Source organism: Mustela nivalis (genome assembly GCF_964662115.1).
Source record: "Mustela nivalis genome assembly, chromosome: 12".
NCBI lineage: Eukaryota > Metazoa > Chordata > Mammalia > Carnivora > Mustelidae > Mustela > Mustela nivalis.
The window spans coordinates 51,220,412-51,239,346 of NC_139031.1; the positions used below are offsets into that span (position 1 = coordinate 51,220,412).

Below are 18,935 nucleotides of genomic sequence, written 5' to 3' on the forward strand. Positions count from 1 at the left end.
TCCAGGGGTTTTTCTGAAAAAATGTCATTTCTGTCAGCACCAACTTGGCATTTATCCTCTCCACCCAGTCTCTGTAGTCAGGAAAGCGCCAACAGCCATCCCCACTGGAGCACATGTCCCCTGAGCACATGTCACTCACAACCCTGGTTTTCCGGTCCTGGGAAGCCCAGGCTCAAGGCAGCAGAGGCCACAGGGAGACCTGATGGGAAGACAAGCTGGAGGAGCTCCCAGCTGCTCTCTCCCCCAGAACGTCATTAAAGGCTCAGATAAGGCGAAGGCATCAGTACGCCCTGGGGGTTAGCTTACTTTGCATTTATTTAAAGTTACTTTGGTGGAAACGCCCACAGACAGGTCTCATCTCTTCCCACAAAATAAGAAACGGTCCTCTTAGCTTCTCCCACCTCATACAACATTCAACTTAGTACCTACTACTGAAAGGCGAACCACGGGCAGCCCGTGGGGACCAGGAGGGGTGTGCAAAGCCCAGTGAGCATCCTTGATGGGCATTCCTCCTCTCGGCTCCCCAACTCAACAGCCTCCCTCAGCTCCTGAGGAACTCAGCTCTTTCTGAGGCACCAACAAACTAATCTGCTCTAAAGAATGATTTTGCCCTTTCAGTTGGGAGTTCACGAGGTTCAGAAGGTACCACAAGGTTCCTAACTGGGTGGATCGTGCAAAGAAAAGCAGAAGTGCTGGAAAACAAACGTGATGCAGCTCTCAGAGACGCACGAGAGCAGCTTTATAGACCATGATAACCACCTCTTCATTCTACTTATTTTCCAGAAGTAGGTTGTTATGTTTAAAAACTCACAGAAGCCAAGAATATGTTGACGCAACGGCTCAAGGCCTGTCAGTGGTTTCCTCTTGAGGAACAACATCTCACTACCGCAGCCCAGAACTCTTGTGACTCCCACCTCGACAGAGTCCACTTGCCCTCTGCCTAAATGACATGATCACTACTATTACTGTTACCTGTATGATTTACTGCAGGTTAAGCTAAGACTGATGTTTTTTAAGCCTGAGAACACAGGGTGATCATGTATAGTGACATTTGCTTGTCTGTTCTTTTTATCCATGTGAAACACGCCCTATATTAGACTAAAATAAAGAGTCATCCAAGACACTAGGAGGAAATGGTGATTTTAAGCCCTGATTTCAGTTTCTAGGAAGCTGTTAGGTCTGAAATAACCAGTGACTCAAGTTCGGGAAGCGAAGCCTTATCTATGAAGAAAGGCCGTGAGGCTATCTATGATGACCTACGCTGACATCCAGAGAGAGGATATGGGGCTCTAACAGGAATTTATGGCTTTACTGCAGTGAATAAACAGGGCTCAGGTTTAGACACGTATTTCGAATGGCCTGGATATTCCCCTCTGGGGAATGACTTAAGGCAGGTCTGTAGAGGACACATGTTCCAATATGAAGGCATTTTGTTCCCCACATAACCTGATCTCACGCTGTAAGTCTTCCCAATTGTCTACATAAGAAACTATGATTTTTTTTTCCATAATCAGTATAATTTTTTTTAAAGATTTTATGTATTTATTGACACACAGAGAGAGACAGCAAGAGAGGGAACACAAGCAGGGGGAGTGGGATGGGGAGAGAAGCAGGCTTCCTGTGAACAGGGAGCCCAATGCAGGGCTCAATCCCAGGACCCTGGGATCATGACCTGAGCCGAAGGCCATCGCTTAACCAATGGAGCCACCATAATCAGGCGCCTCCATAATCAGTAGAAATTTTAAAAAGGCTTAGGGAGATATTCAATCTTCTAATCACTCCTCTGATATTAAGAACATTCCCTGCAAATACTTAATGAAAAGAAATCGCCAGTAGTCCTCCAATTAAAACTTTACATCTCTTCTTCTTAGACTTTCTGCCTTCTAGCCAAGGGGAACGAAGGAGACTCCAGCAGCCCCGGGCCTGGCAGACACCACGGAGAGTCTATCCCTTTCTTTGTTCCTCTCCACCGCCTCTTTGTCTCCCCCAGCGGCTGGTCATGGTGTCATTCTGTTTTCAGACTCTCAGCTCTGGTGTCCGGGAAGGGGACTTGAAGTGCGGCACAGGCCATTTTCCCCCTTGCCAAGGCCTGCCCCACCAGTATGACAGTTCGGTTTAGTCAACACTATCATTTCCTGGGGCAAAGTCAACAGGTCCAGCAGGGGAAATTATCCAAAGGGACATTAATGCTCTGGGACAAGGATCTCCTGCACACAATGTCTTCTAGCTCAGCTGGACTCATAGGCAAGTCTTCCCTAGGAAAAAGAGTCTTGATTTAAGTGAAATGGAAGTGGAAGGATCAGTAGAGAGAAGAAAAAGGAAAGTGATAGATGGCAGAGAGTCAAAGAGTAAGGTAATACGCATACACAGAGTAAAAGTACCCCCTCTTTTTTCTTTTGAAAGAAAAGGAAAAGATCCCCAGATACAGATACATTCTTCGGGGGCTTCCCAACAACTATTCTTTGCATCACTTGATTCTAGGAACTGTCCTGGAAACCTCCTTACTCTGGCTCCTCTGCCCCTGTCGTGGTCCCCCTATCCACGATGGAGCATAGGTGAGTGGTTCCCCAAGAGCCATTCCCGGCTTCCGAAACGAAGGGCACAGGATGCAGGAGGTGCTTTGGCCACAGACTGCGTGGAAGACGTGGCCAGGCAGCCTTCAGAGTGAAAGGCACCACCGTGTGCTTATTTGTAGCCTGGGTACAGACAGGCCACGTGACACACCTGGGAAGGAAACTGGCCCAATCTCTTCAAATGGGGAGGACTATGACCAAGTGACAATCCTTTGAAGAAGCCCGCTGGAATTCCTGGCCTGGAAGGGACCTCCAGGGAGAATTTTTCCTTCTCCATCCCTAGAACCCAGATGCCTCAGGGCAAGCCAAGCCAGTCTCCAAAGTCTCCATGTTTTCTTTTTCTCATTTTTTTTCTCCCCTGGTCACAGAGGCAGCATTGGGCTATGGACAACAGCTTTAGAATAATACAAATCTGGGTTCAAACTCCTATCTCATAGGTTCCATGGCCTTTAACTCCCTAAATTTCATCTATAAAAGTATAGTAGCGGGGCGCCTGGGTGGCTCAGTGGGTTAAAGCCTCTGCCTTTGGCTCGGGTCATGATCTCAGGATCCTGGGATTGAGCCCTGCATCAGGCTCTCTGCTCAGCAGGGAGCTTGCTTCCTCCTCTCTCTCTCTGCCTTCCTGTCTGCCTACTATGGTCTCTGTCTGTCAAAATAAATAAATAAAATCTTTAAAAAAAAAAGTGTAGTAGCAACACTAACTTCATAAAAATGTTTATAATTTCTACAATGAAATGACAGATGTAGAGACCCACACACGGTTTGCAGAGTCTCTTCTGACTTCCTCCTTCCTACTGTCCTTCAAGGTAGCAGGGCCTTATGATCGAGGACAAAGACCACACTGGGCACTTTGTTCGAAGAGAAATGATGACCAAAGGAGATGAGACACCAAGATGGGACAAAATGGCTACACTTAGGAACCTCAAGCAGAGCAAACCGTATTGTGTCACCAGACAGAAAATAACTCTCTTGAGAATCTGAGGCCAAAAGATTCCACTGCTGGATGACAGAATTCCTAACAGTGAATTGAACACAGGGCACCAAACAGGCAGACAGAAGATGGGAGTGAGCTATGCACTGAGTCAGGCCAACAAGTGAAGTGCTCTTTCCAAACCAGCATGAGAGAGGAACAGGCCAATCCCCTTCTGGATTATGAAAGCATGAGGAGTGTTGTTTTGGTGTCACTGAACTGCACGTTTTAGTATTGAGCATCTTATACAAATGGGTTGAAATGCTGCTTTCCAAGTAACTACCTATTTTTTCACTTTAAGAGCATACATTTTACTCAGTAATAACACATCCTGATCATACCTGAGAGGCTGTGGTTTTTAGCTTTTGGATGCCATTCATCAAGTGCTCTTTCTTCTGGGATACCTCTTTTCGTTTCTTCTTCAAAAGATTCTTAAACAGCGATATTTGTTCTAGAAAACTCTTTGGGGTGGTATAGTTGTGTCTTCTTTCATTCTGGTAATACCTGGTACTCATTTCATTCACGCTGGTGTGAACGTGTGCCATGAAGAGGCTAATAGAATCTTTGTCCAGTGGCTGAAAATATAAACACTGTAATTCACAAGTAATTCTTCCAAATTAAGACAAGAATGCAATTTTAAAAAAGAATAATCAGAAAAATTATGTAGTTTTTGTTGTTGTTGTTGTTGTTGTTGTTTTTAAGCAGAACAAATTACAGGAGGATCTGGGACGACTTGTTACTCTTTAAGAGATAGCCACAGGATTAGAGAGATAACAATAAAGCATTCAGCTTTGCCAAGTAGGGCAAAGGATTTTTATGCGCTCGACATACCAAACCCAAAAGCCAACATATAACCCAAACACAGCTTTCACAACGTGATTTTTATCTATCAAGTGTGTGAAAGAAAAAAAAAATGGAGAAATTGAGACACAGTACTCTAACAAGGATTTTTGGTGTTGCTTTCAAACTAAACTGTAGCAGACAGATAGACACACACACACAGCTGAAACTGAAAAATACAGTTTTATAAGAACCCATATAGAAACAAACAGGATGGTAAGGCTTAAGAGAAAAATACCATTTCTATTCTCATTTGGAAAACAAAACAAAACAGAAAACAAACAAAAAAACCCCAAGTAACTTCCCTTAGAAGGTTTACTAGAGAACCCCCTACTATACCATTCATTCTGTTTTGTCCTCTATGACTTCTGAAGTAGTTAACTTTTTAATTTGTGGAGTCACATCTCCCTCATTTTAATGATTATTTATTGCATTCTGTACAAGATGAACCAGGTTCAATTAATCAAGGGAAGCCTAAAAATCAATTAATATGAATTAAATGAGCTACACCAACTCTTAGGAAAGTCACACATAATTTACCAAAGTGTTGTCAATAACGTTCAGACGTCTTTGGGAAAATTGCACACAAGCGGCTGGGGATGCAGCGTTTCCAACCTGCACCATTAATATTACAAACAGGGTTCAAGAGGAGACAGGCCAGTTCTTGTTGGTGAAAAGCAACCGCTCCCGAGCAATGTCTAAACATTAGCTTTCCCACCTCATGAAAATTCTGGGAGAGGGTTTTCAGTACATATATATAGGATCATCCTGCGTCCCAGAAATCCACCTCGCCAGTAACTGAAATAATGTTTTTAAAGCCAAAGGTATATATAGAATGATGCAAATCCTGAGTAGTCTTTGTTCTCTAGATCTGAGACGTGTTTAATGTTACCTAATAGGGGACTCAGAATGTAAACTTCTTAAGAAGTTCTAGAACTCCATAGAAATGAGATCCCCTGCGGGATTTTTTAAAAGACTTCCCTGCGACATAAACATGGATAGAAATGCATTCCTGTCCTAGCTTGTTTTAATGAACCAAAAGCGAGCACATGTCTTTCTCCATGTAAATACTTCCCTGGCCAAGAACGACCTTCCTCGAGTGGGGTGGGGGTCGGTGGGGGAGGACCTGGCCTCTACCCAACCATGATCCTTATGAGGAGGCTCCTAGGCTGCCCTGAAAAGCTCTCTCCAACAACAGTTTCATTTGTAAATCTGGGATGGAAGAAATGGTTTCCGGGAGAGCTGGAAGTGGCCCGAGACAACTTGTCTCAATGGGGCAAAATAACTATTGTTATCGGGCTTAACAAAATGGCACAGCATGGGAGACTTGCAGAGCCAGGGAGCAGCTGGTTGTAATTCACACTGTTTTTCAGAAAACTCTAATCGTTCCAGAACAGACCTCTTTGATGACTGGTCTTCCCTGCATTCTCAATTTGTCACTTTCTCTTATGATAAGGTCAGTAGTGACAGCACTTCCTGACATTAACAGCTGTGGCTTTTAAAAGGGTCATTGTAGAACTACTAATTGCAGTAATTTCATTAGCATAAATTATTTATTCTGCCATTCATTTATCTCCAGTTTTCTTTTTTGGGGGGGGGGGGGCATTGTGCAGGGAGGATATGGCTGCTGGTGCTGCTGCAGAGAAGGGAAGGCAAGGCTGTATTTTTTGTTTTCAGAGATGCAGGCGGAGACTGTCCCTCCTGCTACATTGGGTCCCCTAAGGAAAACCAGGGGGTCTGATTCTGTCGTCATTCAGCAGCCAATCATGGTGAGAGCAAAAATCTAAATAAGCAAAGTGCCAGTATCACACGGTTATAAATCCAAGATTTCTCCACTGAAATGCCGGGGAAAACAATGTTGCAGCCGATGCGTCAATGGATACACGCGTGAAGTGGCTTATTCCCTCACAGTTAGAATGAAGTTTCATTTTGACTCTCTTGCTGGGCTCCCTGTAAACACAGAGACAAGTCTGCTATTTGGGGTGACGGTTCTCAAGCAGTGGCAGCAGTCGCCTCAGCAAGCCCCACCACCACCACCCTGCCACCTGACTCTTAAAGCAAGTGCCCAGTGTGGCCCTGGTGTTGAAAATAACAGACCACAAAATTCAAACAAAAACCAATACCAGAGGCCGATACAGAATCAGATCAAACACCCTGGGTTCTGCAGGATCTCACACCTGCCTTCGGGCGGCTGGTCTCAAGACTACATTGGTCCGTACTTTTTAAAATTCGGACTTTCAGGAGCTCTGTATTCCAGGAAAGAGAAGGTGGGACCAGAGAGGATGGAGATGAAAGGAAAACTCTTTTTTAAGTTTAACTTGGGATCATGTTGTAACATAGGATGTCCCATACCCCTTCCTTGAAAGTGGTTTTCGGGAATTATTTCTATGTTTGTTTTCTACAGCTCTATTGAAGCCTAAGTGATATACAAAAACCCACACATATTTAATATCTGTTATTTTATAGTAATTCCAAACTGCTGGGTTTAAGAATCCATTATTTGTACTTTTTAGCTCCTTTGGGGGTGCTCAATAATGGAGACTAATTAGATACTGTGGTTGTAAAATTGGTTTATTAAAGAAAATGTAATGATACGTGAAATGAGCAGTGCTGCATTTGAGCACTTCTCGTAAGTTCCCATAATGTTGATTCCCTCCGAGAAAAAAAAAAGATTCTGGAGGCCGCTGGGGATTCTGGGTTTGAATCCTGAGACGTGGGGTACCTTCCCAGTTCTGTATAGCTGGGCAAAGGACAGCACTCCCTGCCCTGTGTCCCGCCCTCAGAATCCAAGATTAGATTTTTGGCGCTCCTTTGAGTCTGTCTCTTTTCTTCTTGTATTCTCTCCTTTGAGTCTGCCTCTTTTCTTCTTTTCCTTGTATTCTTTTTTCCAGAACAGTCCAACTACTCTTCACCAGTTCCGAGCAGGATTTAAGACTGTGGGTTCTGGCGTCCAAGGGCTGAGGGGGCCCTTACCTGCTCAGTGATCCTGTGCCACGATATCAGTCCCCCATCCCCTCACCTGGGAAGCCCGGGATCCCTTCCTTAGGGTGGTGAGTAGAGTAGATGAGCCCCTCTGCACTGGTGCTGGTCCCAGGAAGATGACTTCCGCTAGACAGGAAGTGTTAAATGCCACGAGGGTTAAATGCAGCACCCAGCAGTTTCCTGAACCACACACTGGTGTCTCCGTTTTGTTTTGTTTGTTTTTTACTTTGCCTGCTGAGTGCATTTTGTTAGGTTGCTCATGTTTTTAAAGTTTTATCTATAATTGGAGAGGCTACTCTCTAAGGTGAAAGGCAATATCAAACCCAGCCTAAACCAGCCATCTTCAAGAAGAGTTTCCAGTCACTGAAAAGGTAGCCTCCCTGGTCTCTGACACAACGTCCAGAGAAAGGAGCAACTGAGGATGGGGGAGGGGGGCTCGGGGGGGGGGGAGGTGGGGGGTGGGCGGCGAAGAGGTGAAAGGCAACCCAGCTCCGCCTCTCAGAGCCAGTGGGACAAGGCAGATGTTGTAGCTGGTTCTGGAGAGGCCAGAAAAGCCACAAAGCGGTGATTTGGAGGGAGTGATGCCTCTGTTTGACTGACTTCAACTTTGGGCTTAACACCAAGTCCAGGTTTATAGGCAGCTATTGTAACTGGCACCTTCTTTCAAGGTGAAGGGGATTCCTAAAGTTTATCTAACCGCAAAAACTCTGGAAAGCGGAATTCTACCGCTTTTTGCAATTCTGCTCTTCATCTGATTAATCTACACAGGGAAAGAAATGCATGATGAACGGTGTATTAGTGTGCATGCACGGAAGGGTGGGCTGAAGAACAGGGGAGGATGTGAACAGCCACGGGGGGTCTCCCCTCCTGTCGGAATAGAGGCTTAAGCCGGTTAGAGGTGTAGGCAGTTTCAGGATAAATTTGATTGGATTTGCTTCTGTCCTGACTTTTAAAATGACTACAGTACTTCTCAGGAGGAGGAGATTTCCCCCAAATTTGCAGAATTTCTACTGCACAAGGCTTTCTACTTTTAAAATTCATATTGAGCAATCCTCATTTGTATTTCAAAAACAAAACAGTGCTCAAAGTCAGTAGGAAAAACACTGCCAACATACCTATCCCTAGCAAAGGGTTGCTTATTACTCTTCACACTGTCCCCACCATTTCTAAAACTCAGGGACTCACTGAAGAGATCAGTCTTCACGTACAGCCGTAAAGTAACGTTCCCCAGGGCATTTTTCCTGATCAGATCAGCAAATGCTAGTAAAATACGCCATTCATCTGTTACCAGATCTTGCCGCAAGCTCTGGATTGAAGAAGCAGAGGCATCGGGAAGTTAATGAATTTTACGGAAAAAAGCTGATGCTATTCACCTTACAGAATTATTCAGTTGTGCCGAATCCACAGGAGAGAGAACTTTAGCTTGTCAGGCGGCCGATATGCTCAGAAAGAACGGGTCCTCCACCTTGCTCGGCTCCCAGTGCAAATCTCACTCTGCAGTCAGAGTCTCACCTTTTCACGTCCCTTCTGTGATTTCTGCTTTCCTCAGCCCCAGCTCCCCTGGGTGTCTGTTACTCACTTTGAGTCAAGAACCAACACCACGGGGCACCTGGGTGGCTCAGTGGGTTAAAGCCTCTGCCTTCGGCTCGGGTCATGATCCCAGGGTCCTGGGATCGAGCCCCGCGTCGGGCTCTCTGCTCTGCGGGGAGCCTGCTTCCTCCCCTCTCTCTCTGCCTGCCTCTCTGCCTGCTTGTGATCTCTGTCTGTCAAATAAATAAATAAAATCTTAAAAAAAAAAAAAAAAAAAGAACCAACACCACCACCGATCTTGCAACACCCGTCTCTCCCAACTTTTCCAGGGATACCCAGGGCGCCTTTCCTTCTCTCCCTCCTCACCCCACATGCCCCCATCTGCACTCCCAAACCTGAGGCGTGAGGAGTGTATGCTGACACCAAGGTGATACTTCACGAACGAGTGTAGTCACCGGCCAGCTGTCATTTAGTTCAACACCAGCTAGCAGGAAAGTAGTGCAAAGCTTTCCTCACACACAGGCAGCGCGCACCCCTGGGGGCCAGTTGCGTCCTGCTGGAAGAGCGTATGTCCACACACATGACACTGCTTGCCTTTCACGAATCCTTTCCTCGGGGGCGAAAGGGGGTCACCTTGGAAAACGACCTCACCTTCAGCAAATAAGGTCAAGAACAGAGAAGGGCCTAAATGATGCAGCCACCATTCAGTCCTGATGTTGAAAATTCTAAGGAAACGATTGAGTTAGTGCCCATTCAAAAAAAATGTAAAAGCTTTTTCTGACCTCTGCAGACGAGGCACCACACATTTTTAGAAGAAGACAGACACATTGCACTCTGAATGATAATTCGGGAAGGTGGAAAAGTTAAATAAGCACAGGGCACTGAGACGAAATCATCTGGCTGAGCTGTTTGCAGGCACCATTCCGCTCAACAGACAGGGGGCTTAAGCACTTTTAAAATTCGTCTTTGACAATCGGCATCCTATAGGAGGCGTCATGACACCGTGAGATAGAGGCTAGCACCTGCCAAGATGGCTTTGGACGTAAAAGGATGCAAGTCCTGCCTCATCCAGCAGATGTCAATGGTCACTGGCGGATCAAAGCTCCGTCTGCTTCACTAGCTGTTCGTCAGGTGGCACCTGACTTGGCAGGACAAAGTCTGCACCGGGGAAGCAAAGGCAAGAAACTTAAAGAAGCACCATGCCAAACACACTAAGAAAAACCATGCTACTTCCTAGCCTTGGGTTCCTCCCCTTTGAGAAATTAATATAAAGCTGAGAAGCACACTGGTCTTCAGCAAACCCCTCATGGGTTCAAATGAACTGTTTAAAACATAATTATGAAGGGAACATACTGATTCTGTAATAAATTAGTATTTTGCACCCTTCTCACAATGAGGAGGAGAAAAAAACAAGGTCCTGTATAATTCCAGTAACGCAGTGACCCTGGAGAGAGCTTGAGAAATGTGTGGTTTAAATAACTGTCACTATTAATTGTCATATTTAATGTGTTTTCAGATTTTGAAGTACAAAGTATTTCTGGCAGACTTTATCTGATGCTAGTGGTAAGTCTCCATTTAAGTGGGGCTCCTTTGGCTCTTCAGGAAAACGCAGTGAAGGGGGAAAGCAGGGGCTCACACAGAAATTAACCTCTTCTGGGAGTGTCTATGATTCCACTTACCTACTCATGAGCACAAATTTATATCCCTTTCCCCCAATTTAAGAAGCATTTTGCAGTGCCTCCTGACCAGCGGGAAAACATGAAAATCACTTAAAAAAAATCAAATGATACATTCCTATTTTTCACTCTTTAGCCAGAAAGCCATTGTTTTAAAGGTCCAGGGAAGTGCATCCAATGTTGAGTATTGAGACGGGCAAAAGAAAAACTTTCTGGATGTGAAAAAAACATCTAGAAACAGAAGCAATCTTTTTTTTTTTTTTCCATTTTTAAAAAAGATTGTACTTATCTGACAGAAAGAGAGAGCAAGCACAGCAGGGGGAGTGGCAGGCTGAGGGAGAGGGAGAAGCAGGCTCCCCACTGAGCAGGGAGATGAGCTGTGGGGCTCAATCCCAGGACCCTGGGATCATGACCCAGGCTGAAGGCAGATGCTCAGCTGCCTGAGCCACGCAGGCGCCCCTTTTTTTCATTTCTTTACAGAAATGTTTTAGGTGTGTGAAAAAAGGAGAAAGGAAGTAGAAGTATTTGAATGTCATAAAGGCTTTATGATATATACAGGTTTTAGGTGCCGCATATCAGTTCGGCATCTAAGTAGATTAATGGACATTTAGAAAAGACAATAAACCTCATTACAATACAGCTATCCATAAAAATAAGAAATGAGCAATAACACTAGTTGCCCACAAATAATTAGGTAAGTGTGCAAACATGCCCAGATTTTTTTTTTTCAAGATTTTATTTGTTTATTTGACAGAGAGATCGCAAGTATATCCCAGGACCCTGGGATCATGACCTGAGTCTAAGGCAGAGGCTTTAACTCACTGAGCCACCCAGGCACCCCCATGCCCAGATTTCTAACTATCTGGCCACAATAGATATTCAACAAAATTTGAAAGGATTCGTTGGAGAAGTGACAGTTATGCTCTTGGGATGAAGGGAGGCCAGAGGGGGTTGTCTCTGCTAACAAGACACTTTCAACGGGAAGCAGTCCTCATTCCTTACATAGCCCCGATTCTATTTTTGGCTCCGAGAATCACTTTTCATGTCTGACCCATGCTAGCTGTATCGCTCAGTGCACTCGGAAGACAAACCGCTCTGGGCAATGTCCGCAACCACCACCTTTCCAAGCTATCTAGTCATGAGGCGCGAGATACCAATAAATTTTCATTTCCAGGAAGCCTCAATGATACCTTTATGTTTGCATTCCTTTCCCGTCTGAGTTGGGAAGTGCACTGGAAGTGCTTTTTTAAACCTCAGGCAACCATTTTAAAATGTAATTGGATGTGCAAATTTCATTAAAGTCAAATGACAAACCTAATTTATAGAACATAAATCCATAAAACAAAGAAGCAGATGCATTATTTGACTTAGTGACTGCTGATTTTTCACCCATCCATACCATAATGAGAAAAAATATCACAATCCATTGCTTTGCTTTGTTAAGATCAAGCCCAGCATGACTATGGGTGGCTGCTTTTTTGTTTGTAGATTTGAAGGATTCGTATTCAGCAAACCCTATTATGATTCAAGGAAGTAATGATCCTGGCTTTCAGGTGATTTAGTCTATAGACCGCTGGTGTGCTGCGTGTGCTGCCTGTGGGCACAGACATCTCAACCTGATACAAAAAGGTCAACCACCACATTCCATAGAATGAAAACCAAGATGATCTTATCTCTAATAAAAGGGATAGGAGATGTATTGTGGAAGTTACTTCTTTCTTGAGGACCTTTGGTCCAAGTGAGTATGCGTGTGTGTATGTGTGCGCACGCACGTGCACACGCGTGTGGGAGACAGAGAGACAGAGGGATTCAGAGGCTGACTCGGCATACCTCAATTCCCTTGGTTTCCTCAATGAACCTCCTGCTGACTGAGACCAGAGCCTCCTGCGGCCACGCATGAAACCAGTCAATAGCCGTGCAGTTAACTATGGCTGGGAACTTCCGAGCTCTCCCTCTCAGCGTGTGACCAACAGGAGAGAAACACAGAATGATCTGTGGAGACACGGGGGCAGGGCAGAAAGGGGAGGGTGAGGAGTGAGCCAAGAATTACATCGCAGTCCTAGACAATGAAAGCAAGGAGCGTAGCTAAGCATGACATGGAGCTATCCTAAAGCCCTAGAGAGGGGGAAGCGCCCTCCTTGCTAACCAAAGGATAAATCTGCCGCAGGTGGCTGCCCCTCTCGAACACTCAGAAACACAGCCGAGTACTTTCCTTCCAGCTGGTCCCTCTCCTTTTTTAAAAAACATTTTGGATCATCATTAAGAGTTAGAAACGTATTCTTTTCTATTACCCAAGGAACAGAATAGCGATAGACCACAAATATCCAAACCAATATCCAAACCAAATCACCATGATACAATTATACCAATACTTTCACTTTCTGTCTCCTTCCATTCTGTAATTTATTAGGTCCAGTAAAACTTTGTTGTTTACTTAAAAACAATTTGTATCATCCTGAAGGTTTACTTTGTTTTTATTTAAAATAAATCCACTTGCATTCTTCCCTTTTTCAAGGGAATAAGAGATGCAGTTTATACATGCTTCCAGCGAGAACATTTTAAGTTTCTGGTTTCAAAGTGAAGTTCAGTGCATTTGATGATTTAAGAGTTAGTTTACATCTGATTATGTTTCCATACTCTCTGTCGTGATGCAAGGGTTCTATCTGGAAGGAGCGCCTGAGCTGGGCTGTGGCAGGGTCCACAAGCTGAGGGTGGGGTGATGAAGGGCTGTGGGGCTCTGAGGGTCCTGTCTGGGCATCTCTGAGGGTCACACGGCTCTCAGATGAGACGCCCTATGTGAAGTGGCAGCACAAGGAGGGGCTCAGGAAGCACTCCTTTCCTCCTCTCCCTTCCCTCCTAGGTTCCCATGGACTGGGGCTAATAGTGACACCAGCTGGGCTAAGGTGTGAGAGTGCCAACCGTCCTGCTTTCCTCTTCTTTAGAAATGGCACAGACTTGAGAGAAAACAAAGCTTGGAAGTCTCTCAACTCAGTCTCTAAACCTTTGAGATGGGGCAACCAATGAAATGATTTTTCAAAAGGCATGGTATTTTTTTCCTAGAACATTTTAAAAATTCACATCCTAAAAATCTCCAGCATATAGGAAGCCATATAATATCTTATTTAACATGTGATTTCACTATGTTTATTTTATATACTATGGCTCTTGAAAAACTTGACAGCTAAATCCTAATATTTGAAATGTTTAACAATACATAAGCTGACTGATCATGTATTCATTATACGCCAGTCTAGTTACAAACTACATACTTGCTCTCAGAGTGCATGTACTGGGTTAATGAACTTCAGTTACAATGTAGACTTTTCACTTCCATCACAGTTCTTAGGTTTGCCCCACCAGCTTTCCTTTCTCCCCGGACTTTAATATTTCTTTCTGTCCTAGAGGTTTGGTTTCCACACCTAATTTCTCTCTCATTCCTGGCAATTTTAGAAGCTTCATTTATAGATAATTACAGCCAAGGCAAAGTGGGGGGGGGGGGGGGAAGCATCCTTTGAGATCTTAAATATTTCCATCTTTTCTAAACTTACTGCATTTCCCTTCTTGTTACTGGCACACTATCAGGTCTGTGGAAATTGTTAGAAAACAAAGTATCTGAACCATGTGTGTTTAAGCCTCAAGGAAAAATACTTTGAGTTAATATAGTGACATAACTTCATTACTGAAAGATAATACAGATTCCTCATTGAAAGAATTATTTTTCTTCTCTACAATTTTACAGCTGAAGACATCTTTCCCTGTGTTATTTATTATGGCTTAAATAAGGATCCTCGTAATGCCAGCTACATTTTACGCAGAGGGCGGTTGGCAGGACATCAATGATTCTCAAAGGATTATGAGGCGCCGGTTAGAAAAGCAAATTCTTGGATCCAATCTAGACTTAAGGAATCAGAAACTCTGGATGGGGCTTGGCAGTTTGTTTTCAACAAGACCTCCAGGTGACTCAGACACCCGCCATTACAACCTTCTATTTGAAAATTTTCTATGGGAATATTTTAATGAAACACTTACCATTTTCAGTGCTCCTGTCGTGGGTGAATACCATAGAATTTTAGTCTCTTTCTATACAGGGAGTGAAAATAAAAAACTGAGAGGATTTTAAATAAATTAGATAATCATGGATAACCTAAATTCTATCCTTTAAAACAGGCCTTGGGAACTAATTTACAGGAAATGCTCGGTTATTAGTACTTCCTAAGAAGGGAAAGGCCAAAACCACACCAAACTTGAGTTGTGCAAGGACTGACCCAATGCATTACTCAGTAATTTCTAGTTTTGCTAGAAATCTAGCACAGATTTTCTCCTGCCATCCAGCGTCCCTAATAGTAGTCCTATGTGAGATTTTTCTGAGAGCCCATCCTAATGTCTGGAGATTGGTGGTTATTCTGTTCTTTTCTAAAATGGTCTCCACATTTATGGTGATCATGGGATGGAATGCCAACCCTGCAACCTGTTCACAGGTAATGTAAGAACAGGCACATTTCTTAATTATACTGAACTGCCCGCATCTCCAAAAATGATCAGTTACCTCCCTGCATCCCCAGGAAAACATACTGATATATATGAAAGCCCTCCTCACACCTGCTGAAGCATGAATAGAGCTCCATCAACTCCATGCTGTGTTACTTAAAAAAAAAAAAAAAAAAAAGTTTCCACAATTACAGGTAAATAAACTTGAGTGGTTACCTCGAGGAATGTTACAATGGGGAAAAATCATCCTGGATAATTTTGCTATTGTATTTCTCTTAATTTCAGGAGATTAAAATAGCAGAGGATTTTTAAGAAATAAAAACAGAGATTTTAAAAAAGGGTGTTTGGTTATCTCTTATTCACTTTTTCAGGCTTACCGTGGTATAACTGACAAAATTCTAAGGTAGTTCAAGTGTACAACGTGATGATTTTATATACCTAGACAGTGTAAAAGAACTCTCCCATCACGTCAATTTACACATCCATCAACCCATATGTTTATTCTCTGTTATCACTGTTGTTGAGGACATTTAAGTTCTACTTTCCTAATACATTTCAGTGACACAATACAGTGCTTTCAACTGTAGTCACCACATTATGCGGTAGATCCCTAGATCTTACTCATCTTGTAACTGAAAATTTATGCCCTTTTACCCACTGGTGCTTATTTCCCCTACTCCCGGGCAATATCCCACATGGAGGGGATGCCATATAGTTTTTCACTTTCCCTGCCTGGCATATTTCGCTTTGTGTAATGCCTCGAGATTTACCCATGCTGTTCCAAATGACAAGATATCCTTCTTCTTCTTCTTTTTTTTTTAAGATTTTATTTATTTATTTGACAGACATCACAAGTGGGGGGTGGGGAGCAGGCTCCCCGCTGAGTAGAGAGCTTGATGCGGGACTCGATCCCAGGACCCTGAGATCATGACCTGAGCCGAAGACAGAGGCTTAACCCACCAAGCCACCCAGGCGCCCCAAAATATCCTTCTTTTTTAAGGTTGAAAATACTCCTTTCTATTTGTGTCCAGGTGTGTGGGTGCACGTGTGCGTATCTCTCATCTTCTTATGCCCGTTGTCCACACCGACCCTTGGGCTGTTTTGGTACCTTGGCTACTGTGAATAATGGTGTTGTGAATACAGGAAGGAAGGTACCTCTATGAGATAACGGTTTTGTTTCCTTTAGTTCGATCCCTTGAAGTAGGATTACCGGATCACAGGGTACTGCGACTGTCAGTTTCTTACCGACCCCGCTACTGTTCTCCAGAGTGGCTGCACCAGCTGACACTCCTGCTAACACTGTACCGGGGCTCCCTTTTCTCTACACCCTCGCCAGCATTTGTTACTTCTCATTTTTGGTGACAGCCATTCTAAAAGGTGTGAGGTGAAAACTACCAGAAGCATCTTTCACAGAGCTAGAACAAACAATCCTAAAGTTGGTACAGAACCACAGAAGACCCTGAAGAGCCAAAGCAATCTTTAAAAAGAAAAGCACAAAGCTGGAGGCATCACAGTTCTGGACTTCAAGTTATATTACAAAGCTGTGATGATCAAAACTGCATGTAACTGGTATAAAAAGAGACTCGGGTCAGGAGAACAGAACAGAAGATCCAGAAATGATTCCACAATGATATGGTCAATTATTCTTTGACAAAACAGGGAAGAAGATGCAATAGGAAAAAAGCAGGCTCTTCAACAAATGGTGCTGGGAAAACTGGCCAGCAGCGTGCAAACAAGTGAAACTGGACCACTTTCTCACCCCATACAAAAAGTAAGTTCAAAACGGATTAAAAACCTAAATGTGAGACCTGAAACCGTAAAAATTCTATAAGCAAACACAGGTAGCAACTTCTTTCTAGATATGACTCCTGAGGCAAGGGGAAGAGAAGCAAAAAGAAACTACTGGGACTTCATCAAAATAAAAAGTTTCTGTACAGAGAAGGAAACAACCAACAAAACTTTATTAAAAAAAAAAAAAGGTAAGCTATGAAATGGGAGAACATATCTTCAAATGATTTATCCAGTAAAGGGTTAGTATCCAAAATACATCAAGAACTGATCAACTCAGCACCCAAAAAACCCAAATAATCCAATTAAAACAGGGGCAGAAAACATGAATGGACATTTTCCCAATGATACCCAAATGGCCAACAGACACATGAAAAGAAGCTCAATGTCATTCATCATCAGGGAAATACGTATCAAAATTAAAATGAGATATGGGGCGCCTGTGGGTTAAGCCTCTGCCTTCGGCTCAGGTCATGATCTCAGGATCCTGGAATCAAGCCCCGCATCAGGCTCTCTGCTCAGAGAGCCTGCTTCCTCCTCTCTCCTCCTGCTTTCTCCTCTCTCTCTGCTTGCCTCTCTGCCTACTTGTGATCTCTCTTTCTCTGTCAATAAATAAAATATTTTAAAAAAAAATTTTAAATGAGATAGCACCTGAAGCCTGTCAGAATGGCTACAATCACCTACACAAGAAACAACAGGTGTTGGGGGCACCTGGGTGGCTCAGTTGGTTAAGCCGCTGCCTTTGGCTCAGGTCGTGATCTCGGGCTCTCTGCTCAGCAGGGAGCCTGCTTCCTCCTCTCTCTCTGCCTACTTGTGATCTCTCTCTCTGTCAAATAAATTAAAAAAAAAAAAAAAAGAAACAACAGGTGTTCACAAGGATGTGGAGAGGGCAATCTTTCACACTGCTGGTGGGAATGCAAACGGGTACAGACACTCTGGAAAACAGTATGGAGATTCCTTAGAAAGTTAAAAATAGAACTACCCTATGGCCCAATAATCACACTACTGGTATTTACCCAAAGGATACAAAAAAAAGATTTGAAGGGATACATATACCCTCATGTTTACAGCAGCATTATCGACAACATCCAAATAGAAATATCCCAAGTGTCCATTAACTGCTGAATGGGTAAAGAGAATGTGATATACATGCACACATGTGCACACGCGCTCGCTCACACACACACACACACACACACACACACACACCCTGGAATATTACTCAGCCATAGAAAAGAATGAAATCTTGCCATTTGCAATGACACGGATGGAGCTAGAGCATATAACGCTAAGTGAAATAAGTCCAACAGAGAAAGACAAATATATGATTTCATTCAAAGGTGGAATTTAAGAAACAAAACAAATGAGTGAAGGAGAAAAAAAAGAGAGCAAAGCAAGAAACAGACTCTTAACTGGAGAAGTGATGGTTACCCAAGGCGAGGTCGTGGGGGGATGATAGGGGTTAAGGAAGGCATTTATTATCCTGATCACCAGGTGTTGATGTATGGAAGCACTGAATCATTATACTGTACACTGGAAACTATTTCTACACTGGATGTTAACTAGAATTTAAATTTAAAAAAACGTTAAAAAACAAACAGAAAACAACAAAAGGTTTGAGGTGTTATCTCATGGTGGTTTTGATTTGCATCTCTTGGTTTGATTTGCATCTCTTGGTTATGAGTAACACACATGTGTTGGCCATCTGTGTACCTTCTTTGAAATAAGGAGTATTCAGGTTCTTTGCCCATTTTTCAATTGGGCTATTTGGTTTCTTGCTATTGAGTTTTATGAGGTCCTTGTATATTTTGGATATGAACCTCCTACTGAATGTGTAGTTGGCAAATATCTTCTTCCATTCATTAGGTTGCCTTTTCATTTTGTTGATGGTTTCCTCTGCTGAAGAGAAGCTTTTTAATTCGGGGGAACGGAATGGCTCAGTTGGCTAAGCCTTTGCCTTCCGCTCAGGTAATGATCCCAAGATCCTATGATTGAGGTCGCTCCCTCTGCTTCTCCCGCTCCCTCTGCTTCTCCCCCTGCTCAAGCTTTCTTTCTCTCTCAGATAAATCTTTTTTTTTTAAAAGAAAC

General features: G+C 43.5%; 1 protein-coding gene across 1 annotated transcript in view; it reads right to left on the reverse strand.

Annotated features, from left to right (window-relative positions):
- The window catches only part of DNAH11 (dynein axonemal heavy chain 11), a 319,948-nt gene that overhangs the window by 105,836 nt on the left and 195,177 nt on the right, over window positions 1–18,935 (reverse strand). The window contains exons 55-56 of the mRNA XM_082693790.1: window positions 12,402–12,563; window positions 3,885–4,118 (exon numbers count right to left, since the gene is read on the reverse strand). Of these exons, the coding sequence (XP_082549916.1) occupies window positions 3,885–4,118; window positions 12,402–12,563 (396 nt within the window). The remainder of the gene's footprint in view (window positions 1–3,884; window positions 4,119–12,401; window positions 12,564–18,935) is intronic.